This window comes from Netta rufina, assembly GCF_964035555.1.
Source record: "Netta rufina genome assembly, chromosome: 17".
In the NCBI taxonomy this organism is placed as follows: domain Eukaryota; kingdom Metazoa; phylum Chordata; class Aves; order Anseriformes; family Anatidae; genus Netta; species Netta rufina.
This window is the reverse complement of record NC_140141.1, coordinates 5,834,440-5,860,409: the sequence shown is the minus strand read 5'-3', so window position 1 is coordinate 5,860,409 and position 25,970 is coordinate 5,834,440. Positions and strand designations below refer to the sequence as shown.

At 43.7% G+C, this 25,970-nt stretch overlaps 1 protein-coding gene across 1 annotated transcript in view; it reads left to right on the top strand.

Moving 5' to 3' along the window:
* Positions 1–8,211: 8,211 nt before the first annotated feature.
* MAPK1 (mitogen-activated protein kinase 1) overlaps positions 8,212–25,970 on the top strand; it is a 37,064-nt gene continuing 19,305 nt past the window's right edge. Inside the window, exons 1-2 of the mRNA XM_084296973.1 lie at positions 8,212–8,604; positions 25,164–25,346. Of these exons, the coding sequence (XP_084153099.1) occupies positions 8,462–8,604; positions 25,164–25,346 (326 nt within the window). The 5' untranslated portion in view covers positions 8,212–8,461. The remainder of the gene's footprint in view (positions 8,605–25,163; positions 25,347–25,970) is intronic.

Here is a 25,970-nt window from a genome sequence, read left to right as displayed (position 1 = left end):
AGAGGTGTCTGAAGGCTTTCCAGTAGTGTAGCCAAATCTCCCTGTTCTGCAGACAAAACTAGACTGACAGAGTGATATCACATGGCAGCTGAGCCAGGTCTAATGAATTGCTGGTATCAAAAAGGGCAGTTCTGCTCCCAGCCTTGCTGCTTTCTTTATACAGATCTGGTGCTTGTCTGGACCCTTTGAGTTTATGCAGCTCAATAAATGGTAAGAAAATGAATTCAGCAAAAATTAGTGAAGTACCAGCCCAGGAGGGAAGGAGGGTTAGACACTGTGAGAAGCAAAACTGGAACTGCAATGAGTGGGAGAAGCGTGGATGTCAGATTTTTGCTGCAGGTGTGGGGTGTTCTGGAGGATGCCTTGCTGCTACCCTACACCTAACTTCCCACTTCATCTCCTAGGTGGTGCCTCACTAAAAAGGGTATGAAATGAGCATGGACTGATCAAGAAAGATGCCTGGACAGGTGAAGGGAGGTAATCCAGCAGTGCCAGGCCACACGGCAGAGAAGGGAATGAATTGCTGCAGGACTGCAGGAGCCCAGGAGGGTGTTGTCATGGGTATGAGTAGTGGAAGAGGAATCAAGAAGGAAACAGGACGTGTTCAGAATGACTGCAGAATGCTGCTGCAACGAGCACTGAGAAAATGCTGGAATATGGGGCAATGGTCCCATCTTGCTTATCCAGCTCTCGAAGGCTTTTTCTCATGTATCCAGGTAGCAGGCCTGGAAAGGGGAGTCCTGTTTATTTCCATTATTTAGGTATACATTTCTCCAAATTGAGATTTGATAAGAGGACAGCTGCTGCATTTTTATTATTTGAGACAAGCGGCAGTAAAAGCTGTTCAGAGTTCACGATGGAAATGTATCCACATATTGGCATTTATCCAGCTGCACTTCACAAAGGTAAATGGGACGTGAGAGTGGTATGCTGCCCCCTTTTAATCCATTTTCTATAGAAGGGGGTACTTTGCTTCTCTGCGGGAAAGGCCAGCATAGCTACTGTGCTAATAAACGCTCGTTTCTCACTGCAGCATATGGGCTTCCCAGACTCATAAATCCAAGCAATTTGTAGTTGAATTACAATTAAATATCCACACACATTTCCATACCGTGGTCTGGTGCACAAGGCACAGGCCTAAGTGGCTGGACATCTGCTGTCTGCTCTCCCATACATAGTGTTTGGCAGAGCATAATTGCTTAATCTTACCCTACCTCCATTACCTGTAAAATTGGACGTAGAGCATCATCCTACAGATGTTTTGGCATATTCTTCAAGAAGAGCAGCGTCTTCTTTCTTGCTCTTTTTTCTTTCCCCCCCCCCCCTTTTTTTTTTTTTTTTTTTTTTTTTTTTTTTAAGCATCCCTTATTGTCAAATAGTCAAAAATACTTTTCAGTGCTGTTGATCTTTCAGTCAAATGATTTCCAGGGCAGGGGTTCAGTTTGGCTCTGTTAATGATGGTGGGAAATGAGACGTCGTATTAAAAAGCTGGTTGAGATGCAGGACACTCAGAGATCCTCTCAACAATTTTGTGTCATTTGTACAAGACCCAGAGACTCAGTAATGCAATAAGATAAACGTGGTGCTTGATTACAATGGATGTATTGCACTTAAAAAGGCATTTTATTGTTAGGCTCTGCATATTTAAAGTAATAACCACTGTATGTCAGGCAAGACAATGGTAAAGTAAGCCGGATAATTTTCCCATTGTTAAAACTTTCAAAATCCAAAAAGCTATAAATGTCTTAATTACATTCAATTTAGCTAGATCTAGTGCTGGTGGCTGGAGGGAACATCTTTCTGAGGTTCAGTCTTTCCTCTGGTCTAACTGATAACATTTAAAACTCTGTCACTTACACTGTTACAGCTATTTAAAGAAGAATTATATGTAGTCATTACCCATCTAGAGTTTCCACGCAGCAGGGTTACTATATAAAACTGCAATTTAGTTGTTTTCATTTGTCCCAGAAAGCTTGAACAAAGATACACAGTCTGCCCTGAGCTCAACCAGCATCCTTCAGTGCTGAAGCTCCATGAGGCACAAGGGCTGTCTTCTGCACTGTTGTATAGTTACCTAACAAAATGCTTATTCCCTGTGGATTTGGTAGAAACTTTGAATTATGCCCCCCTTGACTCCAGCCCCATGTGCCTGTCTGCTTCAGATTAAGTTCTACCTATGATCACAAGAACATCCTAAATCAGTCTCAGTAGTTTGTATTTCCTTGCCAAAGATCATATCTGCTGTGGGTGCAAGTTGCACCATAAAGAGTGCTGGTGTTGAAAATTCTTCACCCTTCTGTTTCACAACCCTACCTTTTCAGGCTAGATTAATTTATCTAGAAGAATTGAGACAAAGCTGTCAAGTGAGAAAGGCCACGCAGCAAGACAGCACTGTTCTGAGCATCTGCACAATTTGTATATTTGATTAGGTTCCTCAGCACTTGCAGATTATTGTTGGTAGAAGCAAATCCTACTTTTGCCATTTTTTTATAAGGCTCTGTGCTGCATCTCTGTGAATGTTCATTCTCTTATGTTCTTTACAAAAATGACAAATGCTGATAGTAAAAATTACATTTGCTCATTAAAACGTATCACTATTTATATATCACAGATATACATGTATATACGTGTGTGTGTGTATATATATATATATATGCATGCAGTGGTCCAATGACCTAATAAGAGATGTGGCATGGATTTCAGTGAGACATGAGCTCTGCCTTGAAATCTGCTTCTCACATGAGTAGTGAGAATATATATATGATATATATCATGAAAACCTTCTCTTGTTTATAATGACAGATGCCACAGGGGGTTGTATATTTGGAAATATGTATTTTTTTCTTAGTGTTTATTATTAAATGCTTGCAAGTTCTATGGTGTGGTAAAAACTCTCTCTCTGGATAAACAGGAAGCACTCAGAGGTATTGCATTACCCACGTAACGCAACACAGATTCCAACAGCCTGGCTCTTTTTTTCAACATGCTGTGACACCACTTCCTTCAGGAAATCTCGTCTGCAGAGCTCATTTCTGCTATAGATATGCAAAACTGCAAAAGAATTGGTTGTTTTAAAACTGCATGTTGATTTGCCAGTTTCAGACTGTGGAAACTGATGTCTAATTGATGTAACGTCTTTAAAAATATGCAATACAAACTCTTTGGGCTCTTCGGTCAGTGGGTTGAACAAAGTGCAAGAAGTGACTGACACCATCCCTCCCACAGCACAGGTACAGCTTAGAGAGCAACGATGCAGATTTTCCCTGAAGGAACCCAAAATGTGTCTCAGCTGTAAATCTGGAGGTGCCTCTTCTGCAGTCCTGCCACGCAGTGTCAGCAGGGCCTGGGTCTGCCCCGTACAGGAGGACCGGCAGTCCTGGTTCCAGTCAGGTCTTGTTATCTGCCAAGACTAGTAGCAGGAAAGCTAAGTATGTCTGTTTGTATGTGGAAACCTGTACTCAGAATAGCTGTGCCAAGGCAGTGTGATGTATCAGTTCAGGCTGAATTTTGAACCCCAGTGGCTTTTATGTGAAAATCTTAGAATGCCATAAGTGTACTGTTTCCTGCACCTTGTTTCTGTTCAGACAGTGCCCATCACTTAGACGAAGCGTAACAACAGCAGACAGTTGGAACTATACTTGTGCCACCACAAAATCATTAGATATGTGTTTGTGACAACAGCATCACTTTAAAGGAAGGCCTAGTAAGGTCTTGTTTGAGGGTTTAATATCATTTCCCAAACTGCTTCTCAGTGAAGGGACTTTTGTGTCTCCAAGTACTTCATTTGCACAAAGCCAGATGCAGTTGGGTGTAGATATCAGGACTGATGCTTTCTCCTCTGCCCTCAGCTATAAGCAAGAAATATTGAAAACAGAGTTGCTGCAACATCTAGACAACATAAAACCTCAGTGATCCTGTTTCTGCATTCTTTGACTTCTGCCTTCGTTGGAGGCATTGCTTGTCCTGCCAACAGCTGAACTGAGAACAAGTGGGGGAAACAGACTGCATATTTTAGTGTTTGTAAATCATGAGACTTCTGAGGTTTTCTAGTAATCTTGTCTCTTTTCTGTATTTTATTGTATTTGCCTAACAATCAATGATTTCAGAAATAGGTCAAGAGACTGATATTACACACTAGCTAAATCAAATTTGTAAAAACTTAAAAGCCTTTCAGTGCATAAAGCTTTGGCGCAAGAAAAACGTTAATGTAGCAGGATTTCAGCAACATCCTCACAAGTCACTCCAATATTCTATCTAAATATTGGCTGCCCATGTGTTTTGTTTTGCCAGTCCTGTAGAATAACTTTATCTTGTTCAGTTATTTTTTCATCTGTAGCTTGTTTACTGAATTTTAAGTCTTGGGCGAGATGAAGCAAGCTCATGAGGAGAAGTCGGTTTTCAAAAGATACAAGCTCCAGATAACTGAGGACAAGTAAAGCACACAGCAATATTGAAATCACTCAGTTTTATTGCAGCTGACTGAGACAGAGCGTGCTTTGAAGCTGGGAAATTTCCATTACTGAAGTGCAGGACAGTGCCTGGATACTGCTGCTACTGCAGTTGAGAAATAAAAGCAACTTAATTTTACTTAGCCGTAAAATGTCGGTATATTAGTTTAAATTGTTATAATTATATAATAAGCTTTTAAAGTTGCTGTAAAATGCATTCCTTCTAGAATATTTATAATATAGTTGTAAACTACTTGTACGAAACTAAAGAACACAAAAATGAGTTGAAATTGTACCTGAGCTTTCAAGCTATATCGTATTTGTGAACAGCAAATCTAACAAGAACATGATAGATAATACATCCCCTACAGTGCTGACAGCGTGACAGTGACAGAATGATATCCAGTGCAAAATCAAGGCTGTTTCTGACAGAACAGTTCTGCGATTAATAATCCTTTGTGCTCCCCTTGTCACGTACAAAACAAACATAGCAATCTGTTTATTAATTTTAAGCCCATAAGGTATAAGCCACCATAAGTTTCCTGCAAATTCAGTCAGAATGCTAAATGGGGGAAAAAAGAAAATACCAGGGCAAAAAGAATTAAATTTGTTTTGTCATCAAGTTATCCAGCACTTTGGGCATGAAACTTTTAACTTCCCAACAGCATAAGATTACAGAGAGATTCTCATTTATGCTAAGGTCACTTCACACAGCCAAAGCAATGGCCAATATTTAAATGGAAATTAATCTGAAGGGATTTTGGCTGTATGTCACCAGTTAAATCAAGCCCAGGTAGATACTGCCTAGAAGTTATTAGCATCTGATGCTCTTTATGAATCTTAGGGTAGTTCCCAGTGGATCAGAGCTCATATCTAAGCAATTTAAGTTTGTGTCTCATACATCACCATGGTTCCTGAGTGCCTGAGAAGTTAAAATATATCTTTATGAAACATCTTACATGTCTTATTTCTCTTTTTTTTTTTTTTTTTTTCTCCCCCACACAGAGGCTTGAGGTCTCTTTAACTAGTGCTGGGAAAAATTGTTTTATATATGTAACACCTGTAATTTGTTTCAATGATGAGGGTGGCAGGTCAGGGTCATACTGAGGTACTCTGAAAGCAAATGCCATACTCCTGCAGCAAATGCTATAAAAGCTGCATCTTCAGTATCTCCACACAAATAATACAACTGTCACAGTGGTGATGATTTTAGGAGATGCAGCTTTAATTAAAAAATAAAAAAATAAAAAATGAACGCCCTTCCACCCCCAAAAAAATATGACACTGTAGGGCAGTTGTGTGTTGTTTGTTCTTTGCCTAAACCTGATCATGCTGTTTCCAGGACTCATAGGGCCTTTCCTAGTATGACATTTGCTTTTCAAGAGACCTATTTACGGAACACGAAGTTAACAGTTAAAGTAGATGTGTATAACTGTACAGAGAATTTGCGGACCCTGATTGTAGAATGAACTCATCCATGTGACTCCTGAACTTGATATGAAGATGGAGATGGTCCAAACCATGGCATATTTAAACTGACCTATTGTATGGCTTAGCTGTTTCCTAACATAGCTTTCAAACAGAAGGGACTGCATTTCTCTTTGGAGAAGCTCTTCTTAGCAGTGTTTTTGTTTCTGTTTGAGGCATGGAGACAGTTTTACCCCCTGCTTTTCATTATCTGCTGTAATTTTGTAGTATCACTTATCCCCACCAACATAACCCATTATTTTGATTGTCAAACTAATAATTTTTGTAAAACACATTTACATTCTTTTCAGAATTGAGGCTCTAATGTCACCTTGCTAAAGTGAAAGACCCAGACCCAACGTTGAAGTGCAGGTAATGGCAGTATATTTAAATAGGCTGAAAAGCAATTGATAACATTTCTATCCAGCCTGCCTGACTCGCTAACTGAAATATGTACGCTAAGTTCTGTCACAAGAGAAATTGTTGGCAAAGTACACCATAGCCTTTTGGTTGCCTATTTGGGTTTAGTTGGCTTGAACATATTTGAATACAGCATTCAAAGGTGCTGATGGTCTTTCCACAATTTCCTGGCCTGCCTGGCTGGTTTTCTTTTTGTTCTGATGCATCTTTGTGAAGGTAGAAAATAATGTAGATACACACCAGTTTTTAATTAAATTTTGCTATGACAGGTTGTGTTTAAACTAGATTCACTATAATCATTTGTTTTGCATTTGCTGATGACAGATTTATTTATGTAAGAAATCAGAACTGTAACCATAATTTCATTTTTGGAGTTGAGAACCTTTTAAATCTTACTTTACTTGTTTTCAGAAAATTTAAACATTTATTCACATTTACTGCTGTCTAAAATTTCTGAGAAAAATAATGCTGGGTTTCTAAAGTGCAGAACGCATCATGAAAAGGATGCAAGGAAAAATAAATGGAAAGCACTCTCCCCCTCAAATACACAACAAAAAAGCTGTGTAGCTCAATGTCTGTTAAATACATGGAGGAGTTTATTAGATTTTGTTGGCCATCCCTGACAGCTTTCACTCCATCAAACCGAAGCCCTGACCTGCGGGGCAGGGCTGCTTTAAGGGGAGACCTTGGGCTGCAGATGGCCAACCAGCTGCGCAATGAAACTGGTGAATTCCCTCGGCTTCTGGTCAAACAGAGCCTGATGCTTTGGAGGATGCTAATAAGTTGTAATTTGGAGAATGTACAGTATCTAGAACCAGCTACAGCAAATTGCAAGTGTTTGGTCAGGAGGTGATGCCTCAGGTGCCCTCTGGTAGCTGGGAGGAGGAGGGCGATGGCTGCACCCACAGGGGTGCCAGAAGGCAGAGAGGTGGGAGATGGCAATGGGAGGAATGTCAGCAGAAAGGGACTGCAGTGTCAGAGCTGAGAGAAACGTTGAAAAAGAGGGCAAAGTACAAGCGGTGAGAACCTCGGAGGAGCTGAACCGTCAGCTAACAGCTGCTGGGCGAGCGCTGTCAGCGGGGAATGCAGAGCTGGTGCCTGGTTATGGGGCAAGGCACCAGGGGGTGGGCGGGTGGGTCCGTGCTGGGCTCCTCAGGCAGGGTTTGGCCCTGGGGATGGTGTGTGTAGGTACAGGCACACCAAGAGGTGTCAAAGTATGTATTTGGGTGAATTTTGGAAGGAGTGGGAGAGAGCACAGCTCGAGCAGCACTGGTTAAATGAAGGAGCTGGGGGATTTCACATCGGGGCTGCTTTTTGGCTCAAAAATCACTGTAAGACGAGCTGGTTACGGAATTGCAGCGTGAAATCAGAGGAGTGAGCACCTCTGCGCGCAACTCTGGTCAACTCCCGGCCCAGGGGAAGGCTGCTGGGGGCGAGGCGAGCCGTGAGGGAGCAGACAGGCGGAGGTCGCGGCGCCTTCCCCGCCCTGCACGGGCAGCCGGCAGCAGCGAGCGCAGCTCGGTGTGAGCACGGCGCTAAGCAGCGCCTGCACAGCCGCGAACCCAGGACAGGAAGCGCCGCACCGAGCTCAGCCCCGCTGCCCCCGGGCCGGGCCGTGCCGGGCTCCATTTCCTGCCCCGCCGCCCCCTCACGCCTCTAATGGCGGCGGGCGGCCCGCAGCGCCGCCGCGCCCACCACGTGACCCGCCCGCCGCGCCCCCTCCCCAGCGGCTGCGGTTACCGCAGTCCTCGGCGCCGCCCCTCCGCCCCGCCCCGTCCCCACCCAGCCCCGCCCCCATCACCTCGAGTTCCCGCCCCCTCAGCGCGAGGCCCCGCCTCCCCTCCCCCCCCACCCCCCCCGCCCCGCTCGATGCGCGCGCGCGCGGCCGGCGGCGTCTCCTCAGAGCGGCCGCGGCGGGCACGGCGCTGACGGGGCCCGGGGCCCGGCGGGCGCTGCTGCGGAGCGGGCGACGCCTCTCGTCCTCCCGGCCGCACTCCGCCTCCTCCCGCGCCTCTTCCCCCGCCGCCTCGCCGCCTCCCGTCCCCCCTCCCGCCTCTCTTCCTCCTCCTCCTCCTCCCGTCCCCCCCCCCGCGCCCGGTGCCCGCGGTTCCCGGCGCGGACACAACATGGCGGCGGTGTCGGGGGCCGCGGCCGCGGGCGGCTCCGCCAACGCCGGGGGCCCGGAGATGGTGCGGGGCCAGGTGTTCGACGTGGGGCCGCGCTACACCAACCTCTCCTACATCGGCGAGGGGGCCTACGGCATGGTGTGGTGAGTGCCGGCGGCGCGGCCCGGCCCGGCGGGGCAGCGCCCGAGCCCTCCCCTCCCCTCCCTTCCCTTCGCCTCCTTCCCTTCCCTTCCCTTCCTTTCCGTTCCCTTCCCGTCCCTCGCGGCCCGCCCTGGCTGCGGGGAGCGGCCCCGGGGCAGCCCCGCGGCCCTGCCCGGCCCCCCCCCCGCCATCGCCCCGCCGCCTCCCCCCGCTCCCCGCCCGCCTCAGCGCGGCCGGGCCCGGCCCCAGCCCCAGCCCCGCGCTCCGGGGCCCGGCTCCGTGAGGGGGCCGTGGGGGTCCTGCACCTCGCCGTGTGCCCGCCCCAAAAAAAAAGCCTGAGCCTCCCCCCCAAAAAAAAATGGGGTCTGGGCGTGCTGCCCCTGTCGGGGCGCGGTGCGTGCTCCGCCCGGGCATTGTGTGCGGGCAGGTGGCACCGCGCCTCGGCCCCGCTGGGTGCCGGCAGGGCTGGTGCCGAGTCCCGCTAACGAGCAGCCGGGCGGTTGCTCCGGCTCACGGCAGCCTTAGGGGGCTAAAGGGATGAGCTGCCAAATTCCGAAGGACGGCGGTGAGATGGTGGCAGTGGTTTTTCCTTTTTTTTTTTTTTTTTTTTTTTTTTTTTTTAGTAGCCTAGATGTGCAAGGGTGAGCTGAGATGCTGCTGCAAGATAGTGTATCTACTGACTGGGTGATGCCTGGCGTGCGCGGTGATCTCGCCTCGGGTTCCTCGTTCCGTCCTCCTCAGTAGTTAAAGAAACTTAATTCTGCAATAACTGGAGGGATTCAGATGGAAAGCTTTTTCAGAGGTTGCTCTACCAACTTTGTTCCGACACTGCTGCTGTTCTTTCGGCACATTTTTTGAGGTGCTAAATGAGGTTTATGGGCCATGACTTCATGAAAGCTGTATCAGCATTAATTTCTCTCTCTGATGTTTAATCTTTTGTACACCAGTACACTTCTCAACAAAGGCTCTTCACAGCCTTCAGCTATATGTTGCGGATTTTTATAGCTATAGGTTTTTGTGTATAGTCGCCGAATTGTGCTGGCCTGTTGAGATGAAGTCATCCTGCCTTTCAGAATGGAAGCTTTCATCTAGGCCCGAGCTTAGCTGAGAGATAAGCCTCTGTTAGAAAGTTCTGAGTCGTGGCCTTCACTTTTCTGCTGTGGGAACAACCTCCAAGGTATTAATCAAAAATGCTGTTAACTGGGTAAAAATAACTTTATTTTTGGTTTAGTGTTAGAAGTCACAACACCCCACATCCAGTCCAAAACTTGCGCTGCTGAAGCTTGTGGTGCAAATGTTGTTATTGTGTGCTTTATCACCCGAGCTAGCACAACTAAGCCAGCGCAGATAACCTCGGCGCTAACTGCGCTGGTTTACACTTGCAGCCTGATTTAGGAAAGTACACGGGAGCTTTCAATATGTGTGCTGTGCACCGTCCCGTTCGTATCAACGGGGTGTTAGAAAGCGGTAACACACAGGCATCATGTGAAAGCTGAAGTATTTCACCACCGATCACAGATTGCAAGAAGCAGCACCACGGCGGTGGATGCCCTTTTTTGGCATCACTATGCTGGTGAGCAGATAGAGGGAAAACAGGGTCACTTTCTTCCCCTCCAAATCATATGTTGCTCTGGTACTGAAACCGTTTTTTCTCCCAAACTGCAGAAGGTTATCTGCTATTTAAAAACTTACTCCCATAAATCATGTCTGCTTTGGATGCTGCATGTAGTTGCTTAAAAAAATACAAATCTCCAGTGTAATTGAAATACGCATTTGGCTCCTGCATTTTCTCCTCTTAAGATACTAATTGGAAATACAAAGCTTGTTATGCTGTGCTCTTGATTATTGATCTCTGCCTTGGGTGTGAAATGACAGGGAACAAAGTCTCAGTTTACGCTGTGTACTCGATAAGGAAAGTGTTGGATGCACATGTTCTAGCTAAATGCCATAGCAACTGTAACGTGCTGTAGTGCATAGCACACAAGCAACTATGATTAAGTAGCTTTACTTACAGATCAGCGGGGTATAGCTTGTGCAGATTAATGCTGCCTGTTTCTTACCTTGCTTTGATTGCTAATGCAGTGAGCATCTGCAGAAGCATCTCCCTTTGGGGTGGGGGGTGGTAGAGGGCAAGCTGTCAGGGTGCAGGTGGAGATATTTCCCGCTAGTGTAAAATCCATTTAAATCTGTACACTTAAGTGAAGGACAGCAAAGCAGGCCTTAATGGCTTTCTTTTAGACCTTCAGCTAATGCGTGTGACTGGGGAGATGCTCGTTACTTACAAGTGCATTGTGCTGTAAGGCACAGGGTGGAAAACAAGTGACTTAACTCTTCAAATCCTTCACTCTCTTTCTTGTTTTTCCTAATGTGCATATTTCTGGATTATTGAATTAGGGAGTTTATAACAAAAATATTTTAATTGTATTACTGCGAAAAGGGCAAATGAAGTATTCTTAGGATGCTGCTGTTACAGTCAGCCTTCCATTTTGATTTTGCAGTACTGAATAATGTTTGACAAATACTGATCAAAACCTAAAATAACAGCACAGGAAACAGGGAAATGTTGACTGAATACACCGCACACGAGCGTTCTCTTATCTTATTTGAAAACCCGTAAAGGCGTTCAAGGATTTCTCTCCATTTTCTCTATTGCATCGTCATTTTTAACCTAATTGGGTTTTCAGTTAGAGAATAAATAAAAAGCCTCAACAGAGCAATGTATTTACTGCTGTGCTGTGGTTGCACTGTGTCAGCAGAACAGCATATTACCAGGCAACCCCCCACCTTAGTGTCCTCCAGTGAAACTCTGCCAAAAATGTTCATCCTTTGGTGGAGGTTTGCATCTTACTCAGCACTTTTGCTGCTGGGCATGAAGTGGTTAATTAGTGCACATCCATGCGAGCATCCCCTTCTGAACTGTTTTTTTCACTTTTGGTGTTTTTGCATGTGGAACTAGGGAATGAGCACAGTGCAAACCAAGCCTCAGCTGAAATCCTCAGCACTTTGTAGGACTGCAGGACATTCTTTGAGCAATTCTTTAGTCATACTGTCATGTTTGTTGCTCTAAATTAATTTATCCACATACATGCAAATGTGTTTGTTTTTTTTTTTTTCTTCTTTTCTTTTGCTTAAAAGTTACTTTCAGGGGTTTTGGTGTGAAGTTCTTGTGACGTTCCCTTTCTTCCAGTGGTAGGGGATTATCGACCTGAAAGTCAGCTAGAAATGACTTTCAGACTGAAAGTTTCAGAACGCGAACACAAACTGAAAGGTTTCTGAAGCTGCCATCTTCCTCCCCATTTTTTTCAAGGAGGCCTGTTAGCAGGCTGTATTTTAAACACATTGAAACAGTGATAAAAATGGGATTGGATTGAGCCTTGTACTTCCAGCGTATATTGTTCTTTGTCTGTTTGGTTGGTGCTATCTTGGCAAGATGACCAGTTGATGGTTTAAAACAAGTCCTTTCTGGAAATAAATGGTTAATGGGAATGCAATAAGGATGTTCTGGTTTATGTTCTGGTTTTTGGAAGCTCTTTTTGTTATCAGGCTTATGTGAGCACAAAGTGTTATCACTGCTGCAAATCCTGTACATAAATAATAAAGGTGAATGCAGACAGAAGAAAATGATCTTGAAGCTCAAATCTTGCCTTTCTCAACCTGAGTTTTACTGTGTTGTGAGATGTGTTTAATATTTTCTTTCAAGACTCAAATTAGACGACAAGGTAGCATTTGCCATCCCTCTGTGAGGGTCAGATTGGTGATTTGGGGGCGACTGCTTAGTGGCAATGGGCAGCCTGTAAATTCTTTTTCTGTTTATTAGTCCTTTGATCTGGAGAGGGTACACTGTAATGATGGAGCAAGGATGGCTTTGTGTCCTGTTTATAAGCACTTTCAGGGAGTGCAGGTTGCACATAGGTGTCGATACCTGTTAATTAGCGCGTTCTGGTCTGCTTGATAAGGCAGACAGAGCTGATACAAGTCCGCCAACCCTAATTCATCCTCGTTAGTGCAAGGATCAGAGTAGAGAATTAGGGAATGTAATTAGTGGCTGGTTATCAGGTTGTTCCCTCTGGGGAGAAGGCAGGTAAGCATTTCCCTTCAGTCACCCCAGCCTCCAGCGCTGGCTTAACCCAGAGACAAGGACAAGAAGGAGCACTGGAGCTGCTCTCCTTGCTCGCCCTGGTGGCACCACGGGCAGGCAGCGGGGCCAGGGCAGCAGCTGCTTGTTCTCTGCTCCTATCAGGGCTGTCGGGAAGGTTTATGGGGAGAGGCTGCAACTTCTCCTCTCTGCCCAAAGTAATGGGATACTGGCCTGAGTTGGGGAGTGCAGCTCAGGGACGCTTGCATTTCATAAATGAATTCACGTTTTCTTAACGTGGCGTGGTTCAGCCTGCAGAAGCAGATAACTTGTGGGTTTTTTAGCGTGATGTATTAAGGAAATAAGCCTTATGTGTTCGCAGTAGCTGCGTGTGGTTGCGTCAGTCTGTCTCCTGCACCCCTACATGTGGCTCTTAAACCTGCTGCCTGCCATCGAGTCTGACAGATGGTAGAGGTCTTCATCTTTGCAAGATGGAAAGGTTCTTCGTGTTTCTTAAACACTGGTATTTTGCTAGTGCTAAGAAATGCTACACGCTGCTCTGCTGGGGAAGAGACGAGGTCAGGAGGTCACACGTGAGAAGAGCCGTGCCAGATGCCCTGGTTTCAGAGATGGGTCTGTTGGTAGCTCTCATGGACAGAAACACGGCCCTGCAGGACAGCGGGGTGGTGGCCTGGTGGAAGGGCTGGTGCTGCTGGCCGAGGTGTGCAGCTCAGCCCAGCTGGAAACCAGTACTTGGCCAACACAGTGCTTTTTTTTTTTTAAATAATGCTTTGTCATAGCTTTCAGCTGTGATCTAGAAAGGAAATTAACTGATCAATTTGATGTTTAATAACATTTGGACATCTTGCTGAGGAATAGTTCACAGAATAGTGCAGGTTGGAGGGGACTTACTGACGTCGTTCAGTTCAACCTCCTGCTTAGAGTGGGGCCGACTTCAGAATCAGCTCAAGCAGCCCGCTCAGTATTTCCAAAATCTCCAGGGATGGGAATTCTGCAAGTTCTCTGGGCAACTCCCCGTGTTTAACCAACTGCCTGGTGAAACTTTTGCCCTTACAAACCTGAGAATTTCCCTTGCTGCACCTTGTGACTGTTCCTGCTTGTCCTTCTTGTCCTTTTTTACTTTCTAACCTCTGAGAAGACTCTGGATCAGTTTTTCTCTGCAGTTTCCCTCTGTGTAGCTTAAGACAGCCCACCACCTTCCCCCCCCTCTTTTTTTTTTTTTTTTTTGTCTTAAACCCAGTTTCCTCATTTTTCTCTTGTATGTCATGTCCTTCAGCCCCTTTGCATCCTAATGGTTTTCTGCTGGACTTGCTCCAGTACTGGGGGAGAGCGAAACGCAGTATTGCAGATGTGGCCTCAGCAGCGACCGTGTTCCTTGACCCGACGGCTGCCTGCCCCACAGCAGCCCCGAACATAGTTAGCCTTGTGCTGAGCTGGAAGCTCATGCTGCTAACAGATGAAGCTGGATGTTGTCTTGCAAGAAAACACTTTTACTTGCACTTAAAGTGAAGTATTTCAGAAATTCTTCAAATAATATCTGAAAAGAAATTACTGGTTTTAATGATACTGCAGTTTAAATTTACCATGTTGCTCAAATGCAGCACATGGTGGCACGTGTGTATTTTAGAATTGTTTTCTTAGCGTGTTGCAAAATGAAATTAACAGTGCTGGTGAAATGGAGCAACACGTAGTTTGTTTTGGGTGATTTGTCTGTGTAAAAGCTACATTCCCTTCATTGTTAGGTCAGTTATTAGAGTTTTCTGCTTCCGAACAAATCCCCTTTTCAGAGGGAGCTAATTTTGGAATCACCGCATGGTTTGGGTGGGAAGGGACCTTACCGCCCACCTTCCCCAGCCCCCTGCCATGGGCACGCCGCCTCCCACCACACCGGGTGTCCCAAAGGCCTGTGCAGCCTGGCCTTGGGCTCTTCAGGGATGGGGCAGCCACAGCTTCTCTGGGCAGCCTGTTGCAGAGCCTCACTGCCACCGAGTGAACAATTCCTTCCTGGTATCTAACCTAAACCCACCGTCTGCGTCTTCGTGGGGCTGGCAGGACGGCTGCAGCAGGAACGCGCCGCTGGGTTTGTGCAGAACCTCCCCGACAGTCCAGCTCTTGGCATGGCTGTACGCGTGTCTCGCCCAGCAGTGCCTGAACTGGGAACAACCCAACTCCTGTTACGGGAAAAGTGGCTTCTCTTGGAAGCTATTCTTTTGTATTTTAACCGAATTTTCATAAGGGTGAAGTACTCGGAGGTGATTAGAATGCAAATGAGAGTTTTTGTTACACGGCAGAAAGTGTTCGTCTCTGTTGTGGGTATGTTTTAACTACCAACAACTTGCAATTAGGCTCACAGTTTATAATATGTAATTACTTCATTTTGCAGTTTTCCTTAAAATTAGCAGCTGTCACTGCAGTACCTTCTTGTTTGTTTGGAGGGCGGGTGGTTCCCCTGCCGAGTATCGCCAGTGTGGGCTGAGCAAAATGGGAAGCCGTCCGAGCACCACGGATCGATACTGCCCAAACTGCCTCCGTCCCGAATTGGCCCAGTGGTGTTGGTATTTGGGTGGTGCAAAGTACCCCAAGCGACATTCAGGCTGACCTTTATATTGGATTTTTTCTGAGTGTTTCATGATTGTGAAATACCTTGGTTTTACTTACAGTATCCAAGACATCTTCCTGCAGATACACTCAACAAAACACAAAGCAATATGTTTGAGGGGTAAGGGTTTACAGCCTGAATGCTTTTTGAAAAAGATGGGGGGAAAAAAAAACATGCAAAAAATGCACAGTAAGGTGTGAAGGGAAGTAATTTCTGGTAGTAGTGACATGCACGCTCAGTGCTGGTGGTTTGGTTTTGTTTTGCAAATGGAGACTGAACTAACCATAGCAGGACAGCAAACATGAGCTTGCTTTATTTAGTGCTTTGTGATTCTTTCATTTCTACAGGTTTAGGAAAACCTGTGCTTCTAGGTATGCATGGATGATTTTGAGTGATTTAAAAACAAATAAAAAACCCAACATTTTTCTTGTTGCTTCTTTCTGAAATGAAGTATTGTGAATTCCTTTCTGAAATCCTATAACATGTGGAATCAAATAAGGTGACTTCTGAAAAATAATTGTGTGAATCTTGCATTGTTTTCCTTCTCCTCAAGCTGATTTTAGGGAGAGTGTTTGAGATCTAAGTCAAATTAGAACCTGGTTAGGCAAAAGAGTAAACCCCGTTGGGGAGTTTGTTGCTACTATCACCACTCCCAGCTGCTTGGTAGTGCCCTCCTTCTCCCTAGGAAGGAGGGGAAATATTTTCTGCAAATATTTATAGTGCCTGCTCTGCGCTGCCTTTGTTGTTGTTGTTCTGGAGGCTCTGGCCCTGTTATGTAACTGACCTGTCTTCTCTCCGTGGCTGCTTTTTGCTGCATCTCCCTGAAGCTGTAAGCACGGATGAGGAAGTCGGCGCCTCACTGGCTGGCGTGTGGAGGCTGGGTTTTTATGACAGCCCTGGCTAGAAGCTGAAGCTGTGGTTTCCATGATTGACTTACGCTGATCTACGGCTGTGCTGCTTCTGAAGGGGCAGCCTTTCCTGCCCTGCCTCAGGTCATGGAATTCCTTCCTCCTCCCTTGTGCTGGTGCTTGCGCAGCTGCTGGGAGCAGTGTTCAAAACCTGATTTGGCTAAAAGTTACTTTAAAAACACCACCACCACCACACACACACACAAAAGCAGCAAGTTAATGTGACAAATGCAAAGCCACGTGAGTGACGGTGCTGGCACAGGAAGGGAATAGAAATATGCTGGTAGAGGACTGCTTTGCTCTTCCTATTCTTAAGCTGCTTGGCTTTGAGGTGCTTTGGGTCTCTGATTTGGCACAAAGAAAGCTACCAGCCCTACTGAAACGGCAAGAAAGGGGCAGCTGCTCTTCGTGCCTGATTGTCAGGCACGAAGAGAGGAGTGAACTGCAGCGGCTCCTTTTAATTCCCTTTGCCTTTAGGTTGTCTGAGATGCTGTCGAGCTCTAACAATTTTATCCAGAACTGATTCCCATGGAAATTGCGTTAACGTTATGTAAGGAGAATATTGGAACTAGGTACAGCAGTGGGGGCTTTCAGGATTGGGGGTTTGTTTCAGGGATAGCCAAAGGGCCTTCAAACAGAACAGTGAGATTTGTGTAAATGTTAAATTTGGCATAGATGCTATCCAAAGCAATAATTGGTAGCAGAGAACCTTTACATCTAAAATGGGAGGATAAGCAGGAAGGCAAAAAGTAGACAAAATAGTAAGGCATGTGAGGCTGTTCAGTGCTTCCATTTTCTGAAGACCAACTTGAGCTAAAGTGATATAAAGCAGCATGGACACACATGGTGATTTGAAGTCTCATGGTACACAGCTAAATGCGTAGAAAGAAAAATATGCACAGGGAGAAACAGGAAACTGAGAGAAGTGATGGGTTTCCTGGAGCAGCTAAGATTCATCAGAACACCATGAAGTTAAATGTCTGCTTTAATGAAACAGCACAGACAGAACCTTGGGTGAAATACAGCTGATATTTTTCTAATGCTAACGTTAAGGTGTAGTTCTAGAATTGCTGCTCTTCATAGTTTAGCTTAATAGGTGGTAACAAAACACAGATCGTCTGGTCTGCCACACCTGGGCTTACGAATTGACTGAGCTTCTGGCTAAAGTAATTTATTGAACAGACTCCATTTTGCAGGACCAGATACTTATTTTTGAGATCCTAGGAGTGAAATAAGGAATTAAGCTATCAAGTCATTATTATGTGCATAGTAAATAGTTTTAAATTATAATGCTTTGAAAGGTTCTGTCAGGTTTTACTTTTCAAATTCTGAAAAATAAATTTGTGCCTTTTTAGCTTAATGGAATTATTTGAATAGATGAATGAAAACAAACCTCTTCCAGGAGGATACAGAAGTGCCTTAAGCATTTGTGAGGTGAAGGGCAATAACCTGTCCTAGGTCAGAAACTGCCAAAGAGTAAATAAAACCTCTCAAGTGTCATCAGTCATTTCTGTCATGGGCAGGGGTGGGGCGAGTTGACATAATTGTGCCAGGAACCCCTAATGCTAGGGTTGCTACTGAAGGATGTAGGGAAGATCGCTGAAAAAGTAGGTGGTAAAACTGCAGGTAATGCAGTTATAGTGTAATCCAGCCAGCTGCAGAGGTTAACAAAAAGCATGACAGGGCAGTCTGTATTGATTGTGGGCACATCTCGTTATACACTCGTGCTAAAATAAAGGACTCTTAGAAATAAGATTCTTCTCCTCCTCTTTGGAAAAGACAAGAGCAGTCAATGTTATGATAGATCTGAGTTAAAGTAGCTTGTTTAAGTTATCCTCTGGAATAAAACATAAAAAGTAGAACTTGGCCATTTTGTGATGAACAACGGATAAAAAAGGGGTAAGAACATGGATCTATTCATGAGGAGTTTATGAAGTATGACCTTGTGTTGCAAAGGAGTCATGCTGAAAGACGTAAATTTGTATTTTCTTAGCTCCAAGACAATAATCTATCCAGTGGCACTAGAATCCAGACAGATCAAAAGATGAGAAAACAAATTTTCTAGTAGCATGGCATTAGGAATGTCCAGGTAAGGCTGAGCTAACGCCAGTGGAAGTTGGGTCACATTTACTAAATAGTTCTTGTAGTGTTCTCTTGGTGCACAGTCTTCCTGTTCTGCCTTGTTCTGTACCACGCGATGTGAGAAAATGGGGAAAAATAGATGGTGACTTCCAGTGCCTGCTGACAGCTGCATGCTACAGCAGTGCGTGTTCTTTGGCTTTTCTTTCCTTGACAAAAAGATGACTTAAGATAAATCTGAGGTCATCCTGTAATTCATTACTTGAGGTAATTTGCTGACACTATAAATGGTGGAGAACTCGGTGATCAGGTACTTGTATAGCTGCATTTAGGAGGACCCACTGTACGTTTCTTCTGGCTTACTCTTGAAAACTGTGTGTCTATTTCATGCTGGTACGAAGGGTGAGAAAAGGTCTGTTTCTTAAACACTCAAATTTATGGCAATTCAGTGTATAATTCTTGTACCCAAACTTACTCTGAAGTAGCTCAGTTCTGAATTCAAGTTTTTGGCATCTTCTTTCTGTATAGGCTGCTAGTGCTCATGGGAGTTTCACAAAGACTGAGAAGACAGGTACAGCTGTTTTTTCATAATCAATGGGGGGTGCCTGTAGCATGCTGACAGATAATTCAGAAGTGCTGAATTCCAGCATATTTGACTTTTTTTTTTTTTTTCCCTCAGTATAGCATGAGAAAGTATGGGATGCTTGTGTTCTTAAAGTTGTATAATCTTTTTGTAGTTCGAAAAGCAGCTAGAGTGTCAAAGCTGGGATTTTTTTTTCCCCCAAGAATTTGATATTTAAGTAGTTCTCCATTTTCATGGCTCTGTTAAATTTCCTCCATGATAGGAATTAAGAGTCTGTCAAACAAAATCTTTAATGGAAGAAGGTAGAAGTATACTGAGATACCCTTGTTGCTGTAGTTCATCAGACTGATGCGTGGTGCAGAAGGAAAAAGTACTCTTTCCTCCCACCTTCATAGAAGAGGGATAATGACTCAAAATTAAAGTGGTTAATTCTGATAATGAGACATTTTATTTTTACTGTTCCTTTAAACATTCAAGATATATCACTGTCCATATTTCCCATGAGAATTGGTGGGAATTCGTAAGATGAATCTTAAGATAAAATTAAGGGAATTCTTAAGACAGAATCTGCAGAAACAGTTTTGAATCCTGGGTTCACTGAGCATCACCCATTTTTTATGTAATGGGAAATAATTATACTTCTTGAATTCACAACTGAGAAGCCTGGAAAATGCTGCATTATTAAGGTCATCTTTTAGAGAAAGCTAATAACTGAAGTGAAAACTCTGAGGATAACTTGGTTGTCTTTTCATAGACTGGTGTGTGCTGAAAGAAGGCAAATACACCTTGATGTACACGTGCATGTTTCTTTTAAAAGCAAGTGATGATTCTGTAAGGTAGTACTAAAAAAAGTTCTAATGAGAAACATGCTTATTTATTTTCAAAAATATTATGAATAAGTGGAACAAAGTGTCAAAGATGTCTCTTTAACCCTGGGTGTTTACAATTGGGGACAAGAAGTGTATTCAGTGTTATAAAAATGACACATGCCTGGATGTCTGGAAACTTGGCTGCTTTTATCCTATTTCTAGTCTTTGCTTTTGGATAAAGAATAACGTACTGTGGCTGCTCCATGTATTTTTTCATCTGAAATAAGAAACTATTTATTCTGAAGAATCTGATTGTTTACAACAAAAAAAAAAGCACAGAGCACCCAACCTGACAGCCCCCTCCAGAAATCTACACCTCGTAACGCTGCCTTCCCTTGCCCCTAGGAATCGTGGTGAGCAGCCTGTTACGGTACTGTTGGTTCTTCTCTACATCACAATATGGTGTTATTTTTCTCACAGCAGTCTTAAAAATAAGTTTAAGCTATTTGCATTGTAACTTGATAAATGTCAGCATGTTGTGGAAATATCTGCGATTGAGCTAAATGTAGACCGAATGAGAAGACTGAAGATCTTCACAGAGCAGTTTGTTTGGGAATTATTTTTTTTCCTTCCCTCTCCTAGCTGCAAGCTACAAAATTCAGTATTTCAGAACGGTTCCTGTCCCTGGGCATGCCCTTGGAATCTTGTTTCCACAGCAACACAAAGCTACTGATAAAACATCCTTTTTAAACTTCAAATCGGCCTTTCATTTAGGGCTGTAATTAGGGCGTTTGCCGGTAGCATTGTGTGTGTACGAACACAGAGCTGAGAGCAGCCTGCAGAACAGCCATAGGTGAACAAGCCTGGAAGTGCTGGAGGAGTAACCCTGGACGGGGTAAGCCTTCGGGCGGCATGGCAGGGATGTGTAATGAGGATGGAGGAAGCTGACGGAGTAGGCAGTTGTTTTCCAATGCTTGTGTGAAGAAACAGCCCTCTGTGGGATGCAGCTATTGCCAGGAGCTGGCTGCTTTCATCCCGGCAGCTGCAGCATGCTCTCACTTGTTCCAGCGCTGCTCCAAAACGAGGCACGTGAAGGATAGAAATGGATGGGAGGATACGCAGCAGCCAGTGAGGGTGCACGGAGCTTGGCTTTGGCACTTGGCCTGTTCTGCCTGGTGAAAAGCTCTCCTCCCTTGAGAAGGAGCTAACGAGAGAGGGGCTGCGTGGCAGCCCTTGGTCTCGGCCTTCGCTTTGCTGCTCCCTGCCAGCGCCCCGGCTGCGGCCGCGCACGCCCAGGCCGTGCCTTTTGGAGGCTGCTCCGCCCTGGGCTCTGCGAGCAGGAAGCCGGAGTCCGAGTCGTAAAGCGATAAGTCGCTGGCGTTCACCCCGGGTGGCACAGCTTCCTGGCTTATACGTGCGCATCGTCCGGGCTGTACAGCTGCGCAGGATGAGTCAAAACTTCGTTACGTATTTGCCAGATGCTTCTTACCAAGCGCTAGGGCTTGTGTTGAGTGTTATAGGGTTTCTTATAAAAGTATTTAGATACTGGTGCGTTACTGAGGGTTGTCAACGGGGTAGTAGCCACAGCTTGAAATAGTAATAATGTGTATGCTAGAGTTGGGCAGTTGCAAAATCTGTATTTAAATTTATCACGTTACAGAGAAACAGCATCCACAGCTGTGGTTGCATCAGCTGGTGAAGCTGCACAGCACAGGGGGGATAAATCCTTCTTTTTGGATAGGTAGTGTTATTAACTAGATTCAGTATCATGTGAATAACCCAGGGGCTGCTGAAGTCCCATGTGCAGTGACTGGTAGATGTTGTGAAGGATTATAAACCGAAAGCTATACAGCAGCACTTGGAAAGTTGTTAGCATGTGAACTGTTATTTTCACTTTACAGATCATCTCTGGAGAAAACTCTTGGTAACAGAAGGTTCGTGTCTTTCGAAGGCAGTGCCATTTAACTGTTTCAATGAAAATATAAACACTTGTGAGGTTCAGTGGAAGCTGAATGTTTACACAGCTAGGTTAGGCTGTGCACACTGGAACAGCACTTCCAGAATGCAGATGATCTAAATTTAGGACGTGCTTGGATGGGATGTGTATGTGAAGCTACTCCTTTTTGGACTGTAGGGGGAGCTCAGGCGATTATTTGTCATAAAATTAGATCCCTAATGCTAGCTAAGGCTAAGCAAGATGAATCCTATGCTAAGTGATAAGTAAGCTGTTTAATAAGCGCAGCAAGGTAGTGCACCAGGGTTTTGGATTTGTGTCGTTTAGAGTCGTTGTTCCATTTGCTAGCGCTGCAGAGGGACTGGGTGTGAGAGCAACGTGTTCCTGCAGCAGTGCTCTGGAGAGCAGCGGGTGCACCTGGTGGTGGTGGTAAAGGTCGGGTGCAGGTTGTGAGGAACAGGAAAAGCTTTGGGAGGTGGCTCAGTCTGACTTGCAGAGACTCGGTTTTATTAGTTTAGTGTTTCCTATGTAGCAAAATAGGTATTTGGCCTATGAAATTGTGTAACAATATGTCTGTAGCGTGTGTGTGACAGCAAACATGACTCTCCGGTTCTAGTGAAGTTCAGCCTAATCTATAGCACAGGTACCACGTCTTCCTTTTAAACGTCAGCAAATGTGGAAACTGTTAGTGGCCAAATTTTTTTCTTGAGTATTTTAGTGTCAGTATCTCCTGGATCTTGGAGCACGTGGCTCCTTGAAAGTGCGCTGGTTTTTAAAGGGTCACGGAGTTTACTCAGATGTATTTTCATTGAGAACTGTAACTCTGAGACTGAAATAATGCTGAATTTATAACATAGGTTTTCTATGTGCCTGTGTTTTTCATGCTATTTAAATAACTGCACAGGCAAATGCATGGTTAGCTTTTTGCTCACAGGAATTCAAGTCATGTTTCATATGTTTAATCAATTTACAAAAAATCTCATTTGAGAAAGTTAGCAGAAATAAATCCCTTTTAATGTTCAACTAGCTTTGGTTTTGCTCTCCTGAGCTGAGTGCAGTGGGAACAGTGATGCATGCCTAGCTACAGTAGTGCGGTGAGATCTTTTGATACGCACAGAAAAATGGCTGTATGCAGAATGTGCACTGGGGAGGAAATTGATTGCATCTTTACTGCAAATACTTTTTTTCCACACTGAATCATGAGTTTCATAGTTGAACCATCTGAAAGGAAAATTGCCCATCATTTTTTAAATAATAGCGTAAAACTTTTGCTAAGAAAATACTTCAAGAACTGTAAGTGAATCTAAGCTACAAGAGAGCAATTCTTCATGTGTTTAATTGATAGATTCAGGTTCACTGCATCTGTGCAAGGAAAGATGCATGTTTTCATCAGTAACCAACCTTTACTTGAGAAGCAGTAACTTAGGCATTTATCCAATATTGCAAGACGTTAGAAGCTTTTATTTAAGCAGCATCAATTGGTAAATATTGGGCATTTTGGAATATTGGGCATTGTGCTCTTCATAGCTGCTGCTGTCCAGTGCTTTAAAAGGAAGTGAGATTTTGCATTGTGGGAGAAAAAATAGGCTTCAGTCAATACAAAGAAGAAGGTAGAAGGTTTGTTTGTTACAGCAAAATGATCTGTTAGATTTCTATTTTTCCCAGATATGGGCTACTCATGCTTAAAGAATTATTTCTATTTTTTTTTCCAGTTTTTGACATACCTTGCTGGCATATTGTAAACACCTCAGGTGACTTGCAAATTAAGAACTAATGAGGAAGTACTCTTGAAGGCTACATTGTGTTTCATTTATGGCATTTTCTTATTATCTGTTTTGGGACTTGTGAACTGCTAATGTGTTATCTATACGTATGTAGTAACAGCAGTCATAATTAACACTTGCTTGGTGTGTGGAATTTCCAAGCACCCTCTGGAGCACTGGAGTTCGTTGTTTCCAGAGGCACATAAAATTTGCATATAGACTTGAGTTAGGGATGCAGACAGGACAATGATTCTGTAGTAAATCGATCAAAAAGGAAGTCACTGCGTAGATAATATTTACACAATGAAGAAAGTTACTGGCAGCACAAATCCTGTATTGCTTATAATAATGAAAATGAGAAATGTGAAGTGATTTTGCATACAGTGGTGGTAGTACTGTCTCAAAAACGTGTTACTGCACCCTAAACCTGCTTTGTGGTAGAAGAACCTTGAAGTGACTAGGCATCAGAATTCTTTTGAGTTGTCCATTTCTGACTGGATTTTCATATTTCATTCTGTTTTACCTGATCATCAGATACCTGGACATCTCAACAGAGTAAGACCAATTAAGAGGGTTTCAGAGAATGTTCTGGGATTTGACTGTAGAAAATCTGTAGAATGTAAAGCCTGTTTAGCTCTTGTGTTTATATTTTCATGTGAAATAGTTGAGGCTAACAGGAATGTCTAAATATAGGCTTGATTATTTTTTTAAATTTCTAAACAATGTAGTAGTGAATAAAAATAAATTTGAAAGGAGCAAGGGAGGCCTATGTATATTAAAAATCATATACATGCATTTAAATTCTAAATATATTAAAAGCCTATGGTAATTTAATTAGATAAGTGATAGTAATGAGATGCTTTGTGATTCATATAAACAAGACTGCAGAGAACATCCTAGAACATCCATTCATAACATTTTTAGGAAATAACTTAAGTCCACATTTTAGAAACATGTCCTTTACCAAGCCTCTTTCTTAGGCTCGGGCTGTGATGTTCTTTATAAATGGGTAGGTGTTCTGGGCAGAACTGCTGAGGCTCCTTCGTTGGTGTAGCTCTGAATGCTGCTCTGAGCGGCTTAAGTCACGGTACTGTTAACGTAGCCGTGGGTGTCTTCATTACTACAGGTCACAGTCCCCACCATACGTCAGTGCACTGCTCTTCGCTTTCGCTTCCTGTGAATATATATCCAGTATATTTCTTTTCTGGAGCTCTCTTATCTTTGGACTTGAACTTGGAGAGGTATTTTCACAAATTCTCCATCCCTTGGTTTGTTAGTGTCTGTTCTTCACAGAGATGCCAGAAATGTAGTTCAGTGGAGGAGTAAAAGGTGGGAGCAATTGGAATTACTCGCGGGAGTTTGGGTGTGGAATTCTGGTGCTTGAAAGATGATTTCTGAAAGCTCTCCTGCATTCCAAAGTGAACGGGTTAACCCAAGATGACTTCGTTGCAAATTTCTTCTTGATTACAGCATATAGGAAAAGACTCAAACTTGTTTATTCCACAGGGTGGTAAAGAAAATGAACGCTACTTTCATTGCTTAGGTACCTGAGCAGGCTTCAAGTTGATTGGAAAAGCTTGTAACTTGCAGATAGCCAAATAAGTTGAAGAACAGACAAAATATTGTTGTACTGTCAGCAAGTTAAAAGATATCTGTCACTGTTGCCTCTCTTCATTTGATAAAATAAACATAAAAACAAATGGATTCACACTCTTGCTTTCTGAACTGAATGAATTTGCTATATGTTCTAAAAATGTTATTCTCTTCTAGTTCTGCCTACGATAACGTCAACAAAGTTCGAGTTGCTATAAAGAAAATCAGTCCTTTTGAGCATCAGACGTACTGCCAGAGAACTCTGAGAGAGATTAAGATCTTACTGCGCTTCAGGCACGAGAATATTATTGGAATAAATGATATTATCAGAGCTCCAACTATTGAACAAATGAAAGATGTGTATCCTTTCTAAGTTTGTTATTCTACTTGGAGGTGGATGCCACCTTCTGTCTTGATTATACCCCCCTTTTCATCCTCTTCCTTACTAAATTCTGATAAAAGTTGGATTTCATTATTGTAAATTAAAATAAAAGTTCATAGTATTTGATAGGTTTAGATGTGCATCGATAGATTTGAACATAGATAAAACACAAGTTTTTTGTTCTTTTTCAAGGAAAAAAAAGTTAATTTCTATTTTTCAAGACAACTCAACGTTTTATAGGTGGATTTAGTTTAGTTGTTTAATCTTAAAACTACATTCCCTCTCAGTAGAGCCTCTTTTAGAACTGTTTGCTTTGAGGAGAAAATGAAAAGCCAGGCTGGCACAGTTGTCTAAAGTTTTCTTAAAGGATATACCTTGGCAAAAAGCAAATAAAGCAAAAGATCCCTCCACCCCCCACTCCAGTCTTGCAGTGCTTCCTGCATATGTGTAGTCTGAAACTACATGTGGGCTGGTAAACATGCTTGATTAATATATGCAAATATGGCATTTTCTTTATACTAATTTTTCTTTAATGGGAAACTTGTTTTCATGTAGATATCCCTTCATGTGGACATCTAACGTATCAAAGCAGTCACAATTGG